The sequence below is a fragment of the Bos indicus x Bos taurus genome, chromosome 3 (assembly GCF_003369695.1).
Source record: "Bos indicus x Bos taurus breed Angus x Brahman F1 hybrid chromosome 3, Bos_hybrid_MaternalHap_v2.0, whole genome shotgun sequence".
NCBI classification, from domain to species: Eukaryota; Metazoa; Chordata; class Mammalia; order Artiodactyla; family Bovidae; genus Bos; species Bos indicus x Bos taurus.
This window is the reverse complement of record NC_040078.1, coordinates 23,160,946-23,181,869: the sequence shown is the minus strand read 5'-3', so window position 1 is coordinate 23,181,869 and position 20,924 is coordinate 23,160,946. Positions and strand designations below refer to the sequence as shown.

Below are 20,924 nucleotides of genomic sequence, written 5' to 3'. Positions count from 1 at the left end.
CAAATTAAGAAATTTAAAAAAATATATCAGAAAACTGGGAAGTGATTGTTTCTGCATCTGAAAGGAAAAGTTGGCTGACCCTCATCACAGTGCCCTCTCCACTCTGGGCAGCTCAGGGGTGGTTCATCCAAGGCTATATGGAGTATCCGTCCATTCAGTGGTTACACTGGGACCCTGCTCTTATTGAAATGGGCAGTGAAATTGAAGTTTTATTCTATAAATAAAATTCCAAACTGGGCTCAGAACATTCCACAAGTTGTCTCTGGCAAAAATTCAAATGGTGTTTAAAGTTAGAAGAAAGTCCAGAATAAAAGGAGATGTCATGGTGACCCAAGGTAGCTCTATCCAATTCTATTTTAAAACATTCAGAAGCACTGAGCACTTGTTTTCTTCTGTCTCAGGACATCTTCTGAGTTCTGTGATCATCAAGACAAGCATGATCTGAATTTTCCTTTTTTTCTCATGGCTGAGGCATTTTACTAGTCACAGACTATTTTAACAATAAGAACAACTTGTATTTTCATAGCAATTTAATAGTGTCTAATAAACTTTCTCTTAATTTGTGTCATTATCTCTAGTCCTTTTCTGCTTATTCTATTCTGCAAAAACTTATTTCTTCCTTTGCTTCTCTAGGGTCAGTTAGAGAAAAGGTAACCTGCTCCTGGCCAAGAGTATTTATTTATCCTGGCCAAAGTAGAAGGGGTGTAAAGAAGAAATATCTGCTGACATAGAGAATGCATTGACTGACAAAGAAAATTAAATTGAGTAATCTCTAGCACTTCATTCAAGAATATATTTATTTTCCATTTCATAATATGGAATACTATTATTCATAATGTGGAATAGCCTGTCATGTTGTATTATATTAATAATATTTTATTTAATCATTACCCTATACTGAGTCCTTTAGATGTCCAGTTTTTAACTATTATAAATAATACTTGATAAACAACTAGGTGCTTAAAGCATTTCCTTCCATCAGATTATTTTTGAATGACAGATGCTTAGAAGTAGAATAATCAAATGTTATTAGACTAGAATATGTCAAACACTTCTAGTTCTTGGAAATACATTGCAAACTTCTTGGGGTTTAAGCTCATATTACTCATGTTAATATGAAGATTATTTCATTCAGTTTAAATATCTTTTTCAAGATCTGAGTTTCTGTATTCAGAAGGGAAAGTGGAGACACACTGACATAAAGTGGCATACTCTAGGATAATCCCAGGTGAATCAGTAGCAGTGTTCCCAACTCGTATCCCTCTCTAGAGTAAACTGTTTCCCTGTCACTATTAATCTCTGTTACCATCTTGAAGTGTTTCCTGAAATGGTAATAAACAAAATTTTAGTATAATAAAGTAAAAGTGGGTATAAATTACATCAAAATTATGCATACGTATTAGGATGTCTGTTGCAAGGAGAGAAAAAATAGATACTGTATTTGGTTATGGGATTATTGTTAATACCTCTTACGTGCTGCTTTAAAGCTAAGTCAATATAAGTTTTTATAGCAGGAAGAAATTTACATTTATTCTACCAAGTGACAACATGTAAAGTTTGAAACTGAGTTAGTTTTAGAAAAGGTTCTTCTGTGCGTTACTTATAGATTTCCAGATGATTGGTGCCTTGGGGCAGCATCATTGCCAGCAGACCTAGGGAGCTGGTGTCTCTCTACTCATCCTGAGCTAAAATTATTATGAGTGGGCCTTAATATACCAGTTGTTCCCACCCACAATCCTGGCCTTGCCTTTGCTAGGATATCTTTATTTATCCCTTGAGGTTATCTTCAGCATTACCTCCTTTGGGGATTATTTTTGGAACCTAGTTCTGGGTGTTCTCTGTAGCCAGAGCACACTATGCCTTCTTTATTATTGCATGTGGCTAATTGGTTTACATACTCTATGAGTTTATTGGAAGAAAGGACTGTCTTTTGTCTCTAAATCTTCAGTATCTTACAATACTTCTAACACATAGCAGATCCTCAGTTAAGAACTTTCTAGAGAACATTCCCTGCAAGGCTCATGTGAGTATCTTTTTGGTAGGTGTCTGCTGCTGCTGCTGCTAAGTCGCTTCAGTCGTGTCCGACTCTGTGCGACCCCAGAGATGGCAGCCCACCAGGCTCCCCCGTCCCTGGGATTCTCCAGGCAAGAATACTGGAGTAGGTTGCCATTTCCTTCTCCAAGGTGTCTACTAACCATTAATGTAGAATGAATACAGCAGGTTATCAAGTCTGGATGCCATTATTCATTCAAATGCTATTTATTCATTGTTTAAGAAATATATGCATCTGATTCCTGTTATGATCTAGACTTCTTAAATGCTGGATACATGATAGTGAATGATATAAAAACCCTGCCTTCAAGGTGCTGGCACTCTAGACAGGTCACGAAGCAGGCATATATATTACTGTTGTAACTTGATCTCCTAGTTTCTTAACTCTAATTCACTTCAGGACACTATGAGCACATATGAGTACACACTGTAGCTCATCCTCACTCCAAATTCTCTATCCTTAGGGTCCTGAACTCTGAAAGTGTATTCCCTGACCACAGGGTCAAGTCCTCCATCTCCTCATCCTTTCTGAATATTCAGTTTACCTTATCACTTACTCCAGGTCCTTCGCTCCTTCTGCTCTTCATCTGCTCTTCATTCATCTCCCTACTGAGCCAAGACCTCAGAGTCAGCTATTTGAATCATTTGAATCATTCTCAGCACCGCTTTAGAATCTCATACCTCAGTTAATTTTATTATCCTCTGGGATTCTGTCAGCTTTGTTTTAGTACTTTAGAAAGCCATACTGAGAAGGAAGACTCTAGATTCATTCTTTCTAATTTTGGGCAGGTTAATGTGACATTCTTCTCCTCCTCTCACCAGCCTCCTGCCCTGATGCTTCCTTTTCCCCTAAAAATGCAGTCCTCAAAACCTCTGATTTCAATGTGTGTTAGTTGCTCAGTTGTGTCTGACTCTTTGCTACCCATGGACTGTAGCTCACCAGGCTCCTCTGTCTGGGGAATTCTCCAGGCAAGAATACTGGAGTGGGTAGCCATTTCCAGATCCAGGAGATCTTCCCAACTCAAGGATTGGACCCAGGTCTCTCACATGGTAGGCAGATTCTTTATCATCTGAGCCACCAGGGAAGCTTAATGAAACAAATAAAATCAAGGTGCAAAATTACATGTTCAGTATTATTTCTATTTTGTGAAATTCACATAGGCATATAAACTGAAGAACAGCTAAAAACAAATACATAAAAATCTTTATCAATGTTGCTTTTAAGTGGTAGCATTTTTAAATTTTTTCCTATGCATTTTTGTCCTTTCCAAAATTTCTGGAAAGAACACCTAATTCTTTAAAAATCACTAAAAACAGACATTATCAAGGAAGGAAAAGGTAAAAGGTTATGTGAATAAAAAGGTAGGTAAAAACAGAAAAAAAAAAATCTATCTCTTCATGTTTGGTGAGGGCCTCAGGCTCCGCATTCCCCAGTGTCCTGTGAATAGAGGTTGTTAATGAAAACTGCTTTGCCAGGACCAAGGATAAAAAGCCAAGCTAAGTTTTAGAAGAGGGTAGAGAGACCATATGCTATCCCTGAGTGATATGGCTGAACTCAGAACAGATCATTTTCACATCTCTTTTGAAAGAGTGATATCAGTGTCTTGGCTGATTCAGGGAGGAGAATTTATTAGACATCTGCATGTCTAAAAACTTCATAAGGCAAAGTGAGATAATTATTTGAACTACCCTTTATTAATACCTTTTCACAGTATTAAGAGGTTTCTCTGAACCTTGAGGAATAGCAGCATGAAAAATGTAAGTTCCTTTTAGCATAAAGATTCAGTGCAGAAGCAAACTAGCTCATAATACTCAAAGTTGTTGCTGGTGCATAGTGATGCTTGTAACTCCTGGTAGTGATTGAGGACTTAGCACTTCAGAAAACGGTCTCCCAGAGTTCCCTTGGGCCACAGCCACTCTCAGTGAATAGATTCTGTTGAGTGAAGGGTGTAATTGCAGCCTGTACTGGAGAAAAGTGGATGTTACTGTGTCAATGCCAAGTCAGCTCACACTTAGTCAGCATGCAGAGGGAGATTCACAAGTGATGCTCTCTGTGTTCTGAGGGGCTTTGCCAATTAAGCTTTCCAGCTTGCCGAGGTTATAATGATAGACCTTGAGATGAGAAAAAAATGATAATCTCACTGTATTTATTACACAGTGCTCCTGTGCTCTGCATCTGTGACTGCTACCCCATTTGCATTTGAATGTGTGTTTTTGCAATTCTGATGCCAAAGAGGGGATATTGGCAATATTTGGGGCAGAGAAGATATACTCAGTGTCTCTCTTGGCAAGAGGAAAAAAGATCTGAGACATCTCAGAGCTTGTTCCCTAATGGCCTTCCCAGTTTCGACTGTATCTGTTTCCATCACATCTTCTGCCTGTCAGTTTATTCCCTTTGTCTTTTAGGGACAATGCCAACTGTTGTCACAGAAAAGGATTCAGGGGAGTCATGACCATTTGGAGGACTGTGGGTAGAGATAGGGAAGTATAAAATAGTGGATGACTCACTTTTCAGGATAGAGCCTATGTAAAAAGTCACACTTGCCACTTCCTTTTTAGGATTTTAATCACTTGTCACATGGCATCTGATATACCAGGATGCAAACACTCCATTGTGAACCATGTGCGTATTGGGAATGAGTTGGTGTCCCAAAAAACAAATATGTGTCAGGATTTGAGTCTAACTCACTTCTCCTTCCCACAGCAGCACTGCCCACCCTTCCTCACATCTCACTGTCTCAGGGGTCATTTGTCTGGAATCAGGGCAGGTACAAAGGAGACTCCTGGTAAATGTGTGAGTAGAAACAGGATATATTGGACATGTGAAGGTTGGAGTCAGATATAGATTTTAAGTTCAGTGTTACCATCAACTAGCTGGATGATCTTGGGCAAATTACATCCTCCTTCCAGGCCTCTTGTTTCCTTACCTGTAAAATACGGGTAGCAGGACCTACTGGATTATGGGAGAATTGAATGAGATAATTTCTGGAAAGAATCAGTCAATCAATAAATGGCGGTGGCTTCACTGGTGGTGGGTGGTGGTGGTTGCTCACAATAAAAATAATGATCATTTAATTCAAGATTAGTGTTGAAGAAAATTCCAGTGTAAGAAAACATGTTGAACTATAAAGTTACACACAGGCAGTCTGGAGACTATTACCTATGGATGTCTTTGTTTCCAAGTTGGCACCACTTGTGAAGCCCTACCATTTAAAAATCCTCAGGGCTAGGGTCTTCCCTGGCTGTCCAGTGATTAAGACTCCACACTGCAATTCAGGGGCCTCTGATGAGATCCCTGGTCAGGGAACTAAGATTCCACATGCCAAGAAAGCAAGCCACAGTTCTCCTTGTCCTTCTGGACATTTTATATCTGCAAGGGTTGAATGTGGATATAAGTTTAAAATATGAAAAAGAGATGTTTAAACATTAGAAACATTTATTTGAATCAGAATCTCTAAGTTCATGACAGATGAACTTTAAAAAATGTGGAATTAGAACAGGATATGTGTTTGGACCCCAATAAACAGTGAACTCTGGGAGTTGGTGATGGACAGGGAGGCCTGGCGGGCTGCGGTTCACGGGGTTGCAAAGAGTCGGACACGACTGAGCGACTGAACTGAGCTTAAACAGCAAACTTGCACAGTCTTCCTGTCATACGATATACCCTCCACTGTTTGAGATGATCACACTGAGCCCAATTCCTTACATAGTTCATCTTTTATCAAGGGCCTTAGTAGAAGAGCAGTGTAAATAAATCAGAATATGTTTATTAATATTTTAAAGAAGAATTAACATTCTAGGATAAAAATAGTAAAGAAAAAAAAAAGGAAGATATTCACTCATATTTTCTACCATCTTAAACCTTCAGCCTCTTCACTCTTCCAGATTCTCTGGTAGTCTGTAGTCTGTAACTGTAGGCATTTTGACTACAATGTAAATGTTAGTCCTAGTCCTTTCTTGCTGACCTATTTTATATGATCTTTGGGGAGTCTAAGTAGTTAGATGAAGCTGTGGTGTTGGAGGAGGGGAGCACAAATGAAACAGTTTTTCCTTAGACAACCCTAATACTCCCTCCTGAAGGTTAGAGTTTGAGGGGGGAAGGCTTGAGGAGGGGAAAGTTAAAAGGAACTTGGAAGGGGCCTAAGGAGCAGTTGATGTTGACTCAGGTTGAGGGGAGCAGAATTAAAGCCCTGCACACCCTCTTCAGTTTCCTACCTTGCAGTCTTTGTCATGTTTCCTTACATATTCATACCCATCCTTCAAGGCCCAAATTCAGTCTTCTCGGCTTTCTGTACATTTCCTAGACCCCCTCTCCCCATCAGAACAAAATTAATTACTATTTCATTTATGTTCTGAAATCTCTGTTATAAATCTCATTGTTGTAATAAGTATCTCTTTGAATCCTGTCTGCCACCCCTAGTAGACAGCTCTGAGCACCTTGATTTCAGGGCATTTCATTTTCATCATGATATTTTTGGTGCTTGTTATACAAGTAACTTCTCAGTAAATGTTTATGAAAAGGAATGAAAAACTCTAAAAATAGCAACCAAGGCCCAGTTTTTTGCTCTAAATACTGGTATGGCTGATTGCTTTTCCTCCTCCTGAATTTTCCATTATGATAAGAAAGCCGTATAAGAAGAAGTTTGAAAGACAGGAAATGCCTTTGGGAGAAGGTCTTTGTCCCTCAGCTTAGAGATGTTAAGGAAGGGTGGTGATGCGTGACAAAGCAAGGGGACCAGACCATGTGGCTGAGTGTATGTGATAGCCTTGGGGAAGAAGCCTGAAAAAATAACCACCTCTGTGGCAGTTTGGATACTCTTATGGGAAGAAATGGGCTACCCTGGTGGCTCAGATGGTAAACAATCTGCCTGCAGTGTGGGAGACCCCGGTTTGATACCTGGGTCAGGAAGATCCCCTGGAGAATGAAACGACAAACCACTTCTGTATTCTTGCCTAGAGAATTCCATAGACAGAGGAGCCTGGCAGGCTACAGTCCATGGGGTCACAAAGAGCAACTAACACTTTCACTTTTCATGGGAAGAAATAGCCCTAGGTTAATTGTCTTAATAGAAGAAGAAAGCAGTGAGGTCTAGACAGACAACAGATATAGTTGGGGTGGTTTTGGTTTGGGATATTAATATTTCACACTGTTCAAAGACTTGTTGGAAACTTACTTTTAATGGTGAAGTTACATGATTACCACCTTGCCATTGCTTGTGAATAGCATGGTCCATTAACACAGTTTACTGCTTTCCTCAGTCCATAAATTAAACAGACCAAAATACAAGGCATTAACACCAAATATATATGCAATTTGCAAAGGACGGTCTGTGGCTGCCTTATAGAGAATATTTCTCTGAAGACTCTGCCATGGTGTTACCCTTTGCTGAGGAAGAATCCAAGTTTGTACCCCTCCCCACAGTGTTACAAGAGACCAGACTAGTGGACCAGTGGCTCACATCTTGGAATAGCCATTTTTAAGGAACACAAAATTGAGTGTTGTGGATATTCCTGATATAATTGAGACTAGCACACTTAGAAAACTACTGGAAGAAGTCACCAGAGCACAGTCTGACAGCATCAGAGTATCAGCATGTAGCAGATGTCTGTGACAACCTAGAAGGGTGGGACGGGGTGGGAAGGAGGTTCAGGAGGGAGGGGACATGTGTACACCCATGGCTGATTCATGTGGAAATATGGCAGAAACCAACACAATATAATAAAGCAATTCAGTTCAGTTCAGTTCAGTCGCTTAGTCGTGTCCGACTCTTGCAACCCCATGAACCGCAGTACGCCAGGCCTCCCTGTCCATCACCAACTCCCAGAGTGTACTGAAACTCATGTCTATTAAGCGGGTGATGCCATCCAACCATCTCATCCTCTGTTGTCCCCTTCTCCTCCTGCCTTCAATCTTTCCCAGCATCAGGGTCCTTTCAAATGAGTCAGTTCTTCACATCAGGTGGCCAAAGTATTGGAGTTTCAGCTTCAACATCAGTCCTTCCAATGAACACCTAGGACTGATCTCCTTTAGGATGGACTGGTTGGATCTCCTTGCAGCCCAAGGGACTCTCAAGAGTCTTATCCAACACCATAGTTCAAAAGCATCAATTCTTTGGCACTCAGCTTTCTTTAGAGTCCAACTCTCACATCCATATGACTACTTGAAAAACCATGGCATTGACTAGATGGACCTTTGTTGGCAAAGTAATGTCTCTGCTTTTTAATATGCTGTCTAGGTTGATCATAACTTTCCTTCCAAGGACTGAGCATCTTTTAATTTCATGGCTGCAGTCACCATCTAGGAGTGATTTTGGAGCCCCCCAAAATAAAGTCAGCCATTGTTTCCACTATCCTCTAATTAAAAATAATTTAATTATAAAAAAAGAGGGAGGGAACAAGTGTATACCTATGGCTGATTCATGTTGATGTATGGCAGAAACCAGTACAACATTGTAAAGCAATTACCCTCCACAACATTGTAAAGCAATATTTATAAAAAATAAATGAATCTTTTTAAAAAATAACAAATAAATAAATAGATCTTTTTAAAAAAGAATGTTGTAGGTGGCTCTGAGTAGACCAGTTATGTCCTGATCATCTTCAACCTAATCACTCTGGAAAACTGTAGGAAAGGCTGTTCCTGTGGGATATTGAATGTTGATGTATTGCTAGAGTCCAGTATTTTCATAGCTACTTACCAGCAAGTCAAGAAAATGTGAATAATACATCATGCAGAAATTAAGTGGGTGAGCAGCTGGTAGGTGGGTTATACTTGGAAAATGTTTGGTTCTTCATATTGAGCAGGATGGTATCTTGGCAAAAATTAGTAAGTGTGATTTTAGTGAAATTTTAGTGAAATACCAATTTCAGTTCAGTTCAGTTGCTCAGTCATGTCTGACTCTTTGTGACCCCATGAATCGCAGCATGCCAGGCCTCCCTGTCCATCACCAACTCTTAGAGTTCACCCAAACTCATGTCCATTGAGCAGGTGATGCCATCCAACCATCTCATCCTCTGTCATCCCCTTCTCCTTCTGTCTTCAATCTTTCCCAGCATCAGGGTCTTTTCTAATGAGTCCGCTCTTTGCATCAGGTAGCCAAAGTATTCGAGTTTCAGCTTCAGCATCAGTCCTTCCAATGAATATTCAGGACTTATTTCCTTTAGGATGGACTGGTTGGATCTCCTTGCAGTCCAAGGGACTCTCAAGAGTCTTCTCCAACACCACAGTTTGAAAGCATCAATTCTTCAGCGCTCAGCTTTCTTTATAGTCCATCTATACTATACTATCCTCTCATATCCATACATGACCACTGGAAAAAGCATAGCCTTGACTAGATGGACCTTTTTAGCAAAGTAATGTCTCTGCTTTTTAATATGCTGTCTGGGTTGGTCATAACTTTCCTTCTAAGGAGTAAGCGTCTTTTAATTTCGTGGCTGCAGTCACCATCTGCAGTGATTTTGGAGCCAAAAAAATAAAGCCTGCCACTGTTTCCACTGTTTCCCCATCTATTTGCCATGAAGTGATGGGACCAGATGCCATGATCTTCGTTTTCTGAAATTGGTATCACTGATTAACAAATTGGCAAGGTAGTGGGCAAAAAGATAAGGCTAACTGAGGGAAAGTTTGGTTCATTTATACATGAAAAGCATATAAGGTAGAACATGCAGGTAACATGTAAGATAAAAATATGTTTGGACAAAGATTATATATGTACATCTATGCAGGAGAGCTATATGTGCCCTCATGAAATACATGCTTGCTGACCATGAGTCATTCATGGACTGATGTTTACAAAAAAAGAAACTAGAAGTACTTGAATGTGAGAAACTAGGACAAGGGCATACAATTTTTTTCTGGACTTAAGTAATATAGAGAAAAATTTACCAACATATGTTACTGCTTTGTGGGTGGGTGGCGGGGCCTGGCTTGGAGTTTGTCTCTACTATACCCCACTTCTCTTTGCACTTTGGTTTATCAGCTATTTTCACAAATTGCAATCCCCTCGACACATACCTTGTGTTTCTTAACCATGTGCCCCTTCTCTGGGGGAGCATCAAATTCCTTCCCAAGCTTTTGGAGCAGCTGAGTGAGCCCCACTCTGTGGCAATGAGAGGGAACTTGAGCTGTTAATAGAGTTGAAGTGATTTTTTTTTTAAATCTCCAGAGGCTGCAGAAAGCCCATTAACTCAGTACTCATCCAGAGTGACCTCTCTACCCTTCTGGTTATTGCTTCATATTAGACAGGCAGTCAGCTCAGGGGTGAGTGTGGGATGGGGGAGAAAGTGAAGTAGCTTGTGGCATCCATATGCATCACCTTGTTGTCGCTTGCTCCTGATCTATAATGTGGAATCTTCAGAGCAAGGAGAATTGAATGAGATCATATCTGGAAAGTTTCCCCATCCTTAGAAAGTGTTAAAATGAGTTTTAATGCTACTAGTGTCTATTAGAATAGAATTGTGTAATTACTGAAGGAACCTTAGAAGTTCATGTGTTTCTTTTACAAGTATTTAAGGAAGCTGAAGCCCAGAGGTAAAAGTGACCTGTAAGCCCCTTAGTAGCTTTTTGTTGTTCTGTCGTTAAATCGTGTCCCATCTCTTTGCAACAAACTTAGCGATGGAAGACAACAACAAAAAGCTACACAGGTAACTCAAGACAGTGTCTTAAAGCAGAAGTGAAAGTTTTGTCTGCATGGAGAAGGCAATGGCACCCCACTCCAGTACTCTTGCCTGGAAAATCCCATGGACAGAGGAGCCTGGTAGGCTGCAGGCCATGGGGGGTCGTGAAGAGTCGGACACGACTGAGCGACTTCACTTTCCCTTTTCCCTTTTATGCATTGGAGAAGGAAATGGCAACCCACTCCAGTGTTCTTGCCTGGAGAATCCCAGGGACGGGGGAGCCTGGTGGGCCGCCGTCTATGGGGTTGCACAGAGTCTAACACGACTGAAGCGACTTAGCAGCAGCAGCAGGGTGACAGCCTCAGAGATCTATAAGGCCAGTATCATAAATGAGCACATGAGCTGGGATTACAAGAACAGGGAGTGACAGGGACTGTGGCAAACCGGAGAACATGTCTCCTCTGTTTAAAGGCGGCAGGTTATCCCTCTATGTGGGAAGGCAGGCCCAGTATTGCCAGACCCATTCATTTTGCAAGAGATGTTAGGAATGGGTCAACCTTGTGTTGACCAGATGAAGCATGTTGGATGGGCTGAATTTGGCCTGAGAAATGATCTTGCTCCTGATGGCAGAAGTGGTTACCCAGGTCTGTGGGCTGAACATAAAGGAATCCATTCATGCATGAGTAGCAGCGACTAAGTATTTTTTTTCTCCACAAATTTTTCAAGACATTATTCTGGCTGATAGTTTCAGAATCCTTCCCTTACTTTTTCTCAACAGAGGGAAACCACAAGTAGTACTTCATCTCTTTCATTTTTCACTCTCAGGGAAAATTTTTAATGAGAAGTGGAGAAGGGAAAGGGGCAGAGGGCCTGGAAGAACCACAAGCTGGTGACCTGCTTTTGAATAATAAAGAATTGCCAGGTGGTGTGTGTAATCTGGTGTGCTCTGCCTGGTACTTTTATGTCCATCTGGAACTTAGCAAAGTGGAGATTTATGCCAAGATCCAGCCCTGAGGCAGAGAAGGAAGAACACCAACAGTTTCTAAATAAATGACTGGCTCTCTTCCACCTCCCTGTGAATGTCTCCTGATTTTTAAAAAGAGAAGCTTTCTAAATCTCCAGCTATAGAATTATTTTTAGGACATCTAACTGGGAGTACCCGAGGGTTTAAGGAGTAAGCTAAATGTTGAAAGCATCTCTTTGTAGGATTATTTCAACTGCCTCTCTGTTTCTTGCCTTTCCCAACCAGTCTGTTGTCAAAACAGTAGCCAGCCCTTTTAAAACATCCATCACTCAGTTCATCTCTTTTTTTGATGCACTAGACTCCAGGGGCTGAATTCCTCTCAGGGTCCAGAAGGGCATTATGTAATTATCTGTCCCCTGCCCAGCCTTCCTATTACTTCCCTGACCTCACCTCCTGCTACTCACTCAGCCCAGCCACACCAGCCTCCTTGTTCCAGAAATGCTGTCATGCTTCCTCTGAAGAGCCTTTGCACTTGATGTTCTCTGCTTGGAAGACTCTTTGCCCAAATACCCACATCATTGCTTCTCAGAGACACTTAGCCTGCTGAAAATTGCAACCCCCTTCTCTTCCCCATCCCTCCAGCATTCCCTACTTCTACTCCCTACCTTTTTTATGGTACCTGTCCTCAATTTTTTATAGCACCTATCCCCAATTGTTACTATACATTTTGCTTTTTTGTTTCCTTTTTTATATAAGTTCCATGAGTGCAGGTGTTTTGGTCTGTTTTGTTCACTGCTACATTTGTAGAGCTTAAAACCAGTGCCTAAAATCATAGTAAGTGCTTGACAAGCATTTGTTGAATACATTTTGAGGTTTTTTTTCCTTCTCTTCTAGGGATAGTGGTCTTCACTGTGCTGGACAGATATAGATCTTGCTACTGCATTGTAGTGTTTTTAACATTTCCATTAGTAGACTTTTGTTTGTTTCTCAAGTTTTCTGAATCAATTCTACTTCCTAAGCGTATCGATTTTTTTGCTTCTCTGCATTTCTACCATCTTTCCCTTTAGTTAAAACTATCACAGCTCCTTGTTTTCTCCATCTACTTTTGTTCCTTCTATACAATGCCACTCAGCAGTCAGAATGATCTAAAGTCTAAATCTGATCAATTACCACTCATTTCCTCATTTAAACTCCTTCAGTGGTTTTCCATTGCCCTGCACATAAATCTCACATGCTTACGCCATCCCTCAAGGCCCTGCATGGTCTGGTTGCAGCCCTGGCTTTCTCTGTTCCTCCAACAGGTCAAGTTCCTCCCTGACTCAGGGTCCTTGCTTTTCCCTCATGATGGAATACTCTTCTGTTTCCATTTTTCATCTGGCTGACATTCTCTTCATCTCAGTTTAAATGTTCTTTTCTCTGAATCTCTCTAGTAGTTAAGTTACTCTGCATATCCCTTCAGAGCACTTGCCACAATAGTAATTCAGTGCCTGTGGAATTGCTTGTCCAGTGGCTGTCTCTGCACATATAGGGTGGGGCATGTCTTTGTATTTCCAGCACTTAACCCTGACCCTGATACATAGTACAATAACAGCTTAATGATTGCTTGTGGAGAAATAAATAAAAACAGATGTCTTGACACCAAGGAATCGAACACTGTGTGGGATGTTACTTCATTAATGAATGATGTGCTTCTCTTCACAGAGATTATTTTGCAGAAGATGATGGGGAGATGGTACCCAGAACAAGTCATGCAGCAGGTAAGGAGGTCATGGATCTTTCTTTGCTGTACTCTTGGTCTCCTGCTGATCATAAATCTCTTAAATTTTAGATCCCATCATCATGGCTATATCTTCAGACTTTTTTTGAATTTCAAAATTTGCACATACTACGGTAGTATATAATACCCCACCTTCGCAGCACAGTGCAGAACTCATAACTGAAATATTTTGAACTCTTCATACTGTTAGCAATTCTGTAATTGCAAGTTAAAGTCACTTGTAAAATGATTAAAATAGATTCTTCCACTAGAATGAAATCTCGAATATACCATTAAAATGGGTATAATAATGGTGTCAACCTCATAAGTGAGATTAGAAAAGCTCTTCGAGGACTTCTCTGGTGGTGCAATGGCTAAGAATCCTCCCTGCAAAATATTGTATGACATCCCTTATATGCAGAATCTGAAAAGAAAATGAATTTACTTTCAAAACTGACAGAGATTCACAGACTTAGAGAAGAAACTTACAGTTGCTGGAGGGGAAAGAATGGGAGGAAGGGACAGTTAGGGAATTCGGGACGGACAGGTGCACACTGCTGTATTTAAAATGGATAACCAGCAAGGACCTACTGTATAGTATGGGGAACTCTGCTCAATATTATGTGGCAACTTGGATTGGAGGGGAGTTTGAGGGAGAATGGATATACGTGTATAAGTATGGCTGAATCCTTTTGCTGTTCACCTTAAAGTATCACAACACTTAATTGGCAATACCCCAATACAGAATAAAAAGTTTAAATTAAAAAAAATTTTTTTAAATCCTCTTTGCAATGTAAGGGATGTGGGTTTGACCCCGGTTGGGAAACTAAGATCCCATGTGCCTCAGAGCAGCTAAGCCCAGGAGAGTCCGAGTCTGTGCCCCCCGGTGAAAGATCCCAGATGACACAAAGAAGAATCTGCATGCCGCAACTAAGACCTGCTGCTGCTGCTGCTGCTAAGTCGCTTCAGTCGTGTCCGACTCTGTGCAACCCCATAGACGGCAGCCCACCAGGCTCCCCCGTCCCTAGGATTCTCCAGGCAAGAACACTGGAGTGGGTTGCCATTTCCTTCTCCAATGCATCAAAGTGAAAAGTGAAAGGGAAGTCCTCAGTCGTGTCCGACTCCTAGCGACCCCATGGACTGCAGCCCACCAGGCTCCCCTGTCCATGGGATTTTCCAGGCAAGAGTACTGGAGTGGGGTGCCATTGCCTTCGAACTAAGACCTGACTTGCAGCCAAATAAATAAATAAACATTAAAAAAAGAAAAGCTCTTAGTACAGAGCTTGTCAAGCAATAAACACCTGTAAATATTGTTATTAATGTGTAATAATAATATATTATTCCTGCATTAAAATTAGCTAGAGGTCTACCTAAATTACAAAACCAAAGTGAAAATAATTCTCTTTTGGGGGCTATTCACACAAAAACTTTCAGTCACTTGGCGTTTTACCTACTTTGCTAAGTGATTTGCCTTTTCATACCAGCCTTGAAGCACAGATGGTTCATATGTACAGTGCAGAAAAAACTTCTTAATTTGAATGTGTTAAGGACTTGGAGTCATTTAAAATTAGCATTTGTAATTGTGTATGTAAAATCCATAAATTCTAAAGGTCTACCGTACTCATTTTGAGCATGAAGATCCTCTGTTTTGAGGTAAAAATTGAAAGACTAGGGCAAGAGTGGAAGGGTAAAGAAGAAATTGCCTATTATAAGCAAGTTGACTACTTTTATTGTTTCATTTAATCCATATGAAAGTTCTAAGAGGTAAACATTATTATTCCTATTTTTACAGAGGCAATGGCACTCAGCAAAATTAAAAGATTTGCCTAAATTCCTATAATTAGCAGGTGGTCAGGATTCATATCCAGTCTTTTTTTAAAAAAAACATTTTTGTTGTGTCCAGATCTAGTCTTTGAAGTCTCTTCTCTTTCTATCATATTCTATGAGTCAACTGTAATACATTGCTCTGCTTTATCAAATTTTCTTTCATTTAATCACCTTATTTAATTTCATGTAAATGTGTAAGAAGTAATTTTTTCTAATTTATTTTAATTAAACATTTGGATTTACTTAGAAATATCAAGTTTTCAACAAAACAGGTACACCATTATCATTATTACTATTACTATTAATTTGCAATCAGTGTGATAGACAATTAACATTACAACAGTTACTTTGTACAAACTGAATCAAACACGATTTAAGGTGGGAAAAAACCCAACTCTTATCTGTAACTAATCTGTGCTATGTACCAATAAAACCTGCTTTAAATTTCTGTGCTAGTTTAAACCCTGCTACTCTACCAGGCAAGGTTATAGGCTATTGAAAGATACCATTAAGAACAGGGCCACCTAAAGACACACTTGATAATATATTATTTTTACAGAAATGAAAAGATACTGTACAATGTCCAGTTTAAAACCAAACCATATAGCCTTATATTTCATTTTTTAAAAAATCAGTGATGTAATGAGTAGTTATGAGTAGTTGAATACTTCTAAACCAGAAAATAAAACTGCACTGGAACCACCCTATTTATCATCTTTATTTCTTCTTCATCTTTCCCTTCATTGTCATCTTCCTTTAAAAAAATACTTTTTGTATTCTTTTTACTTCTTTTTTAGAAACGGAATTCCCTTTTCTTAAATTAAAAAAAAAAAATTCTGAGAAGTTGATTGAAGTATCTGGGGACATTTTCTTGCATTTCTTCTAGCAAGTTTGCAGAAAGAGAAAGTGGGAAGAAGGGAGGGAAGCATGTACTCTCCCATCCCAGAGGTTGCCTTTTCTTTCTATTGATCGTTTCCTTTGCTGAACAGAAGCCTTTTAGTTTACTGTAGTCCTACTTGGTTTTTTTGTTTTGTTTTTGGTGCCCATGCATACATGGTCCATTAATTTTCAACAAGAGAGACAAGCATGTACAAGGGAGGAAGGAAGGAAGAAGAAAAGGAAAAGGGGGAAAAAGAAAGGAAAGAAAAAGAGCATATGGTGGCATTATTGCCTCTTGGCCCCTTCAGATGGGGCCGCGTGTCTGTGTGTAGTTAACTCTCTCTCAGTGGGCCTGGAGTCACCCAGAGCCCATTTCACTGTCGCTCGAACTGACAGTCTCTGTAGAGCTCAGTGTGTTGTGACGTCTGCCATTCTTTCTGATTAAATAAGTTCAGTAATAAAGGCTCACTGCTTCTTACTGTCAGTCAAGAAAAGATGTGTTTTTCTGTCTTCAATCTGAGTCTACAACCCCAAGCCTGCCTTAGTCGGAGGTCATCTGTGTACTGTGCTTGAAGGAAGCCCCGATTTCTTATTCTCCACAGTGTTACTTCTTCAAGGCAGGCATAGGGTTGGTAGCAGCTTAGCCTTCATGAACTTCTCCCAGGCAAGTGCTTACACTGGTTAATGGAAAGATTGTGTCTCTGTCCCTTTGCCTGTTTTTCCCTTTCAGGCCTGTTACAGTCCCCTTTGCTGCTAAAATAACATGATGTTAACATGCTGTTAGAAAGGTTGAACGGAAGGGATGTGATATTGGTTCTGCCTCTTTTTAGCAGTGTGCATGCATTCTTGAGTGCTAAGTTGCTTCAGTCATGTCCAACTCTGTGCAACTCTATGGACTGTAGCCTGCCAGGACCCAATGTCCATGGGATTCTCCAGCCAAGAATACTGGAGTGGGTTGCCATGCCCTCCTCCAGGGGATCTTTCCTACCCAGAGATCAAACCTGCATGTCTTATGTCTCCTGCATTGGCAGGAAGGTTCTTTACCACTTAGTGCCACCCTGGTCGTATTGGGAAATTTTTCTGAACCTTTATTTACTTATTAGTAAAATGGATGTAATAGTCACATCAGTCTATTTCAGTCTGTTTCACTGGTTGCAATAACTTTTTATTTATTATTTATTTTTGGCTGTGAGGTGTGTGGGATCTTAGTTCCCAGACCAGGGATCAAACTTGGGCCCCCTGCAGAGAAAGCAGAGTCCTAACCACTGGACCACCAGGGAATTCTCAGCAGTAATTTATAAATGAAATAATTCATATGAAACTATTTTGTAACACCTGTTACAGTGTTGGTTGTTACATTTGTTATTACTCCTATACTATAACCTGAAAGATTCTCTGTAAAGAGATTTGTAGAGATACTTCTTAGCTAGTAGCTTGATTTTTTTTTTTCAAATAAAGCTATTTCAGTTGTGTTTGGTTTCATGTGATGCACCACTCTGTTAGTGGCTTCAAACAGGGGTCAGCAAACTGCCACCCATGGGTCCAATTGCCGGTATTTGTAAATAAAGTTTTATCACAACACGGTCATGCTCATTCTCTATCATATTCTCTGCATCTGCTTTGAGCTACCAGGGCAGAGTTGAGTAGTTGTGACAGAGATCATGCCCGTGAGCCTACAGTATTTACTGTCTGGCCCTGTAAGAAAAAGTTTGCCCACTCATGGCTTGAAACAACAATGATATATTATTTCTCACAATCCTGGATGTTGGGAAACTGGGCATTTCTTCTGTTGGTCTCACTTGAATTACTCAAACAGCTGCCATCCTCTGACAGCTTGACTGGGACTGAAGGTCTAAGACAGCTTTTCTCAGGTGCCTGGCAGTGGTGATTGGCATCCTATTCTCCCGGGACTTGGCCTTTATCCCCCAGGGAGGTAATCTGGGATTCTTCCCAGCATTGTGGTCATGGGGCTCTAAGAAGGCAAGAACAGAAATGCAAAGCCTCTCAAGGCCCAATCTGTGGAATTCATCCCAAAGTGGCATTTTCATCACCCGTCTCTAGGTCAAAGCAAGTTACTCAGCCAACTCAGATTCATGTGCTAGGGAAGTAGACTCCACTTTCTGATGGCAGGAGCAGGAACATCACCTTATAAAGGTGCATGGACATAAACCAGTGGGCTGCGCTCAGGACCACTGTTAATAAGATCTACTGTAGGCTACTTCACGTGAACTGCTTCTGTGTGGCCTAGAATTGGTTCGTATTTTGCAGAAACCAAGTTCTGCTGGAACATGAAGGTTGGAATGATCATAATGCCACTATTAGATACAATTTTCTGTTCTGTTTCACTGGCAGCTTTTCTTAGTGACACCAAAGATCGAGGCCCTCCTCTGCAGTCACAGACCTGGAGAAGTGGTGACAAGATCCCCTTGGGGCATTCCTTGAGAGCATTTGAAAGACCTCTTCAGGTGCAAACCCAGGCCCTTCGAGACTTTGAGAAGGTAAGTCACATGGGTAGGAATCATTATTCCAGTTAGAAGGCATATGGGGATAGTGATGTCTTATGATAATATGACCAATAGTTTAGCTTGGATTATGAGTACTCTTTCCTCTTCATGGATCACAGCTTTGTCATTGGCAAAAGGGCTTGCATAACTCAAAGACGCTATGAGCCGTGCTATACAGGGCTACCTAAGACAGAAGGTCATAGCGAAGAAGTCTGACAAAATGTGATGCCCTGGAGGAGGGAATGGCAAGCCACTCCAGTATTCTTGCTTGGGGAACCCCACGGACAGTATGAAAAGGCAGAAAGATATAACACTGGAAGTTGAGTCCCCCAGTTCAGAGGGTGTCCAATATACTACTGGGGAAGAGTGGAGGGCAATTACTAACAGCTCCAGAAAGAAGGAAGTGGCTGGGCCAAAACAGAAAAGACGCCCAGTTGTGGATGTGTCTGGTGGTGAAAGTAAAGTCCGATGCTATAAAGAACATCTGAACCTGGATTACATAGGAACCTGGAATGTTAGGTCCATGAATCAAGGTAAATTGGACGTGTTTAAGCGAGATGGCAAGAGGGAACATTGACATCTTAGCAATCAGTGAACTAAAATGGATGGGAATGGGTGAATTTAATTCAGGTGACCATTTTATCTGTTACTGTGGGCAAGAATCTCTTAGAAGAAATGGAATAGCCCTCATAATCGACAAAGGAGTCTGAAATGCAGTACTTGGGGTGGAGTCTCAAAAATGACAGGATGATCTCGGTTTGTTTCTAAGGCAAACCATTCAAGATCACAGTAGTCCAAGTCTCTGTCCCATCCACTAATGATAAAGTCGAACAGTTCTATGAAGACCAACAAGACCCTATGGAACTAACACTAAAAAAAAAAAAAAAAAAAACCAGTCCTTTTCATTACAGGGGATTGGAATGCAAAAGTAGGACATCAAGTGACACCTGGAGTAACTGGCAAGTTTAGCCTTGGAGTACAAAATGAAGCAGGGCAAAGGCTAACAGAGTTTTGCCAAGAGAACACACGGGTCATAGAAAATACCCCCTTCCAACAACAAAAGGGACAACTGTATACATGGACATCACCAGATAGTCAATACTGAAATCAGATCGATTATGTTCTTTGCAGTTGAAGATGGTGATGCTCTAAACAGTCAGCAAAAACAAGACTAGGAGATGACTGCGGCTCAGATCATGAGCTCCTTATTGCAAAATTCAGGCTTAAATTGAAGAAACTAGGGAAACCACTAGGCCATAAGGTATGACCTAAATCAAATCCCTTATGATTATACAGTGGAGGTAACAAATAGATTTAAGGGATTAGATCTGGCAGAGTGCTGAAAGAACTATGGATGGAGGTTTGTGACATTGTATAGAAGGCAGTGATCAAAACCATCTCAAAGAAAAAGTAATGCAAGAAGGCAAAGTGGTTGTCTGAGGAGGCCTTACAAATAGCTGAGGAAAGAAGAGAAGCAAAAGGCAAAGGAGAAAAGCAAAGATATACCCAACTGAATGCAGAGTTCCAGAGAATAGCAAGGAGAGATACGAAAGCCTTTTATAATGAACAATTAAAGAAATAGAGGAAAACAATAGAGTGGGAAAGACTATAAATCTCTTCAAGAAAACTAGAGATATCAAGGGAATATTTCATGCAAGGATGGGCATAGTAAAGGACAGAAACAGTAAGAACCTAACAGAAGCAGAAGAGATTAAGAAGAGGTAGCAAGAATACACAGAAGAACTGTACCAGAAAGGTCTTAATGACTCAGATAACCACAATGGTGTGATCACTCACCTAGAGCTGGATATCCTACAGTGTGAAGTCAAGTGGGCCTTAGGAAGCATTACTGTGAACAAAGCTAGTAGAGGTGACGGAATTCCAGCTGAGCTATTTAAAATCCTAAGAGTTGATGCTGTGTAAATGCTGCACCCAATTATGTTAGCAAATTGGGAAAACTCAGCAGTGGCCACAGGACTGGAAAAGGTCAGTTTTCTTTCCAATCCCAAAGAAGGACAATGTCAAAGATTATTCAAACTACTATACAACTGCACTGATTCACATGCAAGCAAGGTTATACTCAAAGTCCTTCAAGCTAGGCTTCAACAGTATGTGAACCAAGAACTTCCAGATGTACAAGCTGGGTTTTGAAAAGGCAGAGGAACCAGAGATCAAATTGCCAACATTCCTTGGATCATAGGGAAAGCAACAGAATTCCAGAAAAACATCTACTTCTGCTTCGTTGACTATGCTAAAGACTTTGACTTTTGTGTTGAACACAACTAAACTGTGGAAAGTTCTTAAAGAGGTGGGAATACCAGAACAC

The 20,924-nt window shown here is 40.6% G+C and overlaps 1 protein-coding gene across 9 annotated transcripts in view; it reads left to right on the top strand.

Annotated features, from left to right (window-relative positions):
* Positions 1-20,924, top strand: part of PDE4DIP (phosphodiesterase 4D interacting protein) — a 238,549-nt gene that overhangs the window by 43,442 nt on the left and 174,183 nt on the right. For 7 of the 9 annotated variants that reach the window (XM_027535547.1, XM_027535530.1, XM_027535485.1 and 4 more), the window contains exons 2-3: positions 13,334-13,389; positions 18,447-18,592. In XM_027535547.1, coding sequence (XP_027391348.1) covers positions 13,334-13,389; positions 18,447-18,592 — 202 coding nt within the window. The remainder of the gene's footprint in view (positions 1-13,333; positions 13,390-18,446; positions 18,593-20,924) is intronic. The other 2 variants (XM_027535537.1, XM_027535535.1) reach the window with 1 other exon arrangement.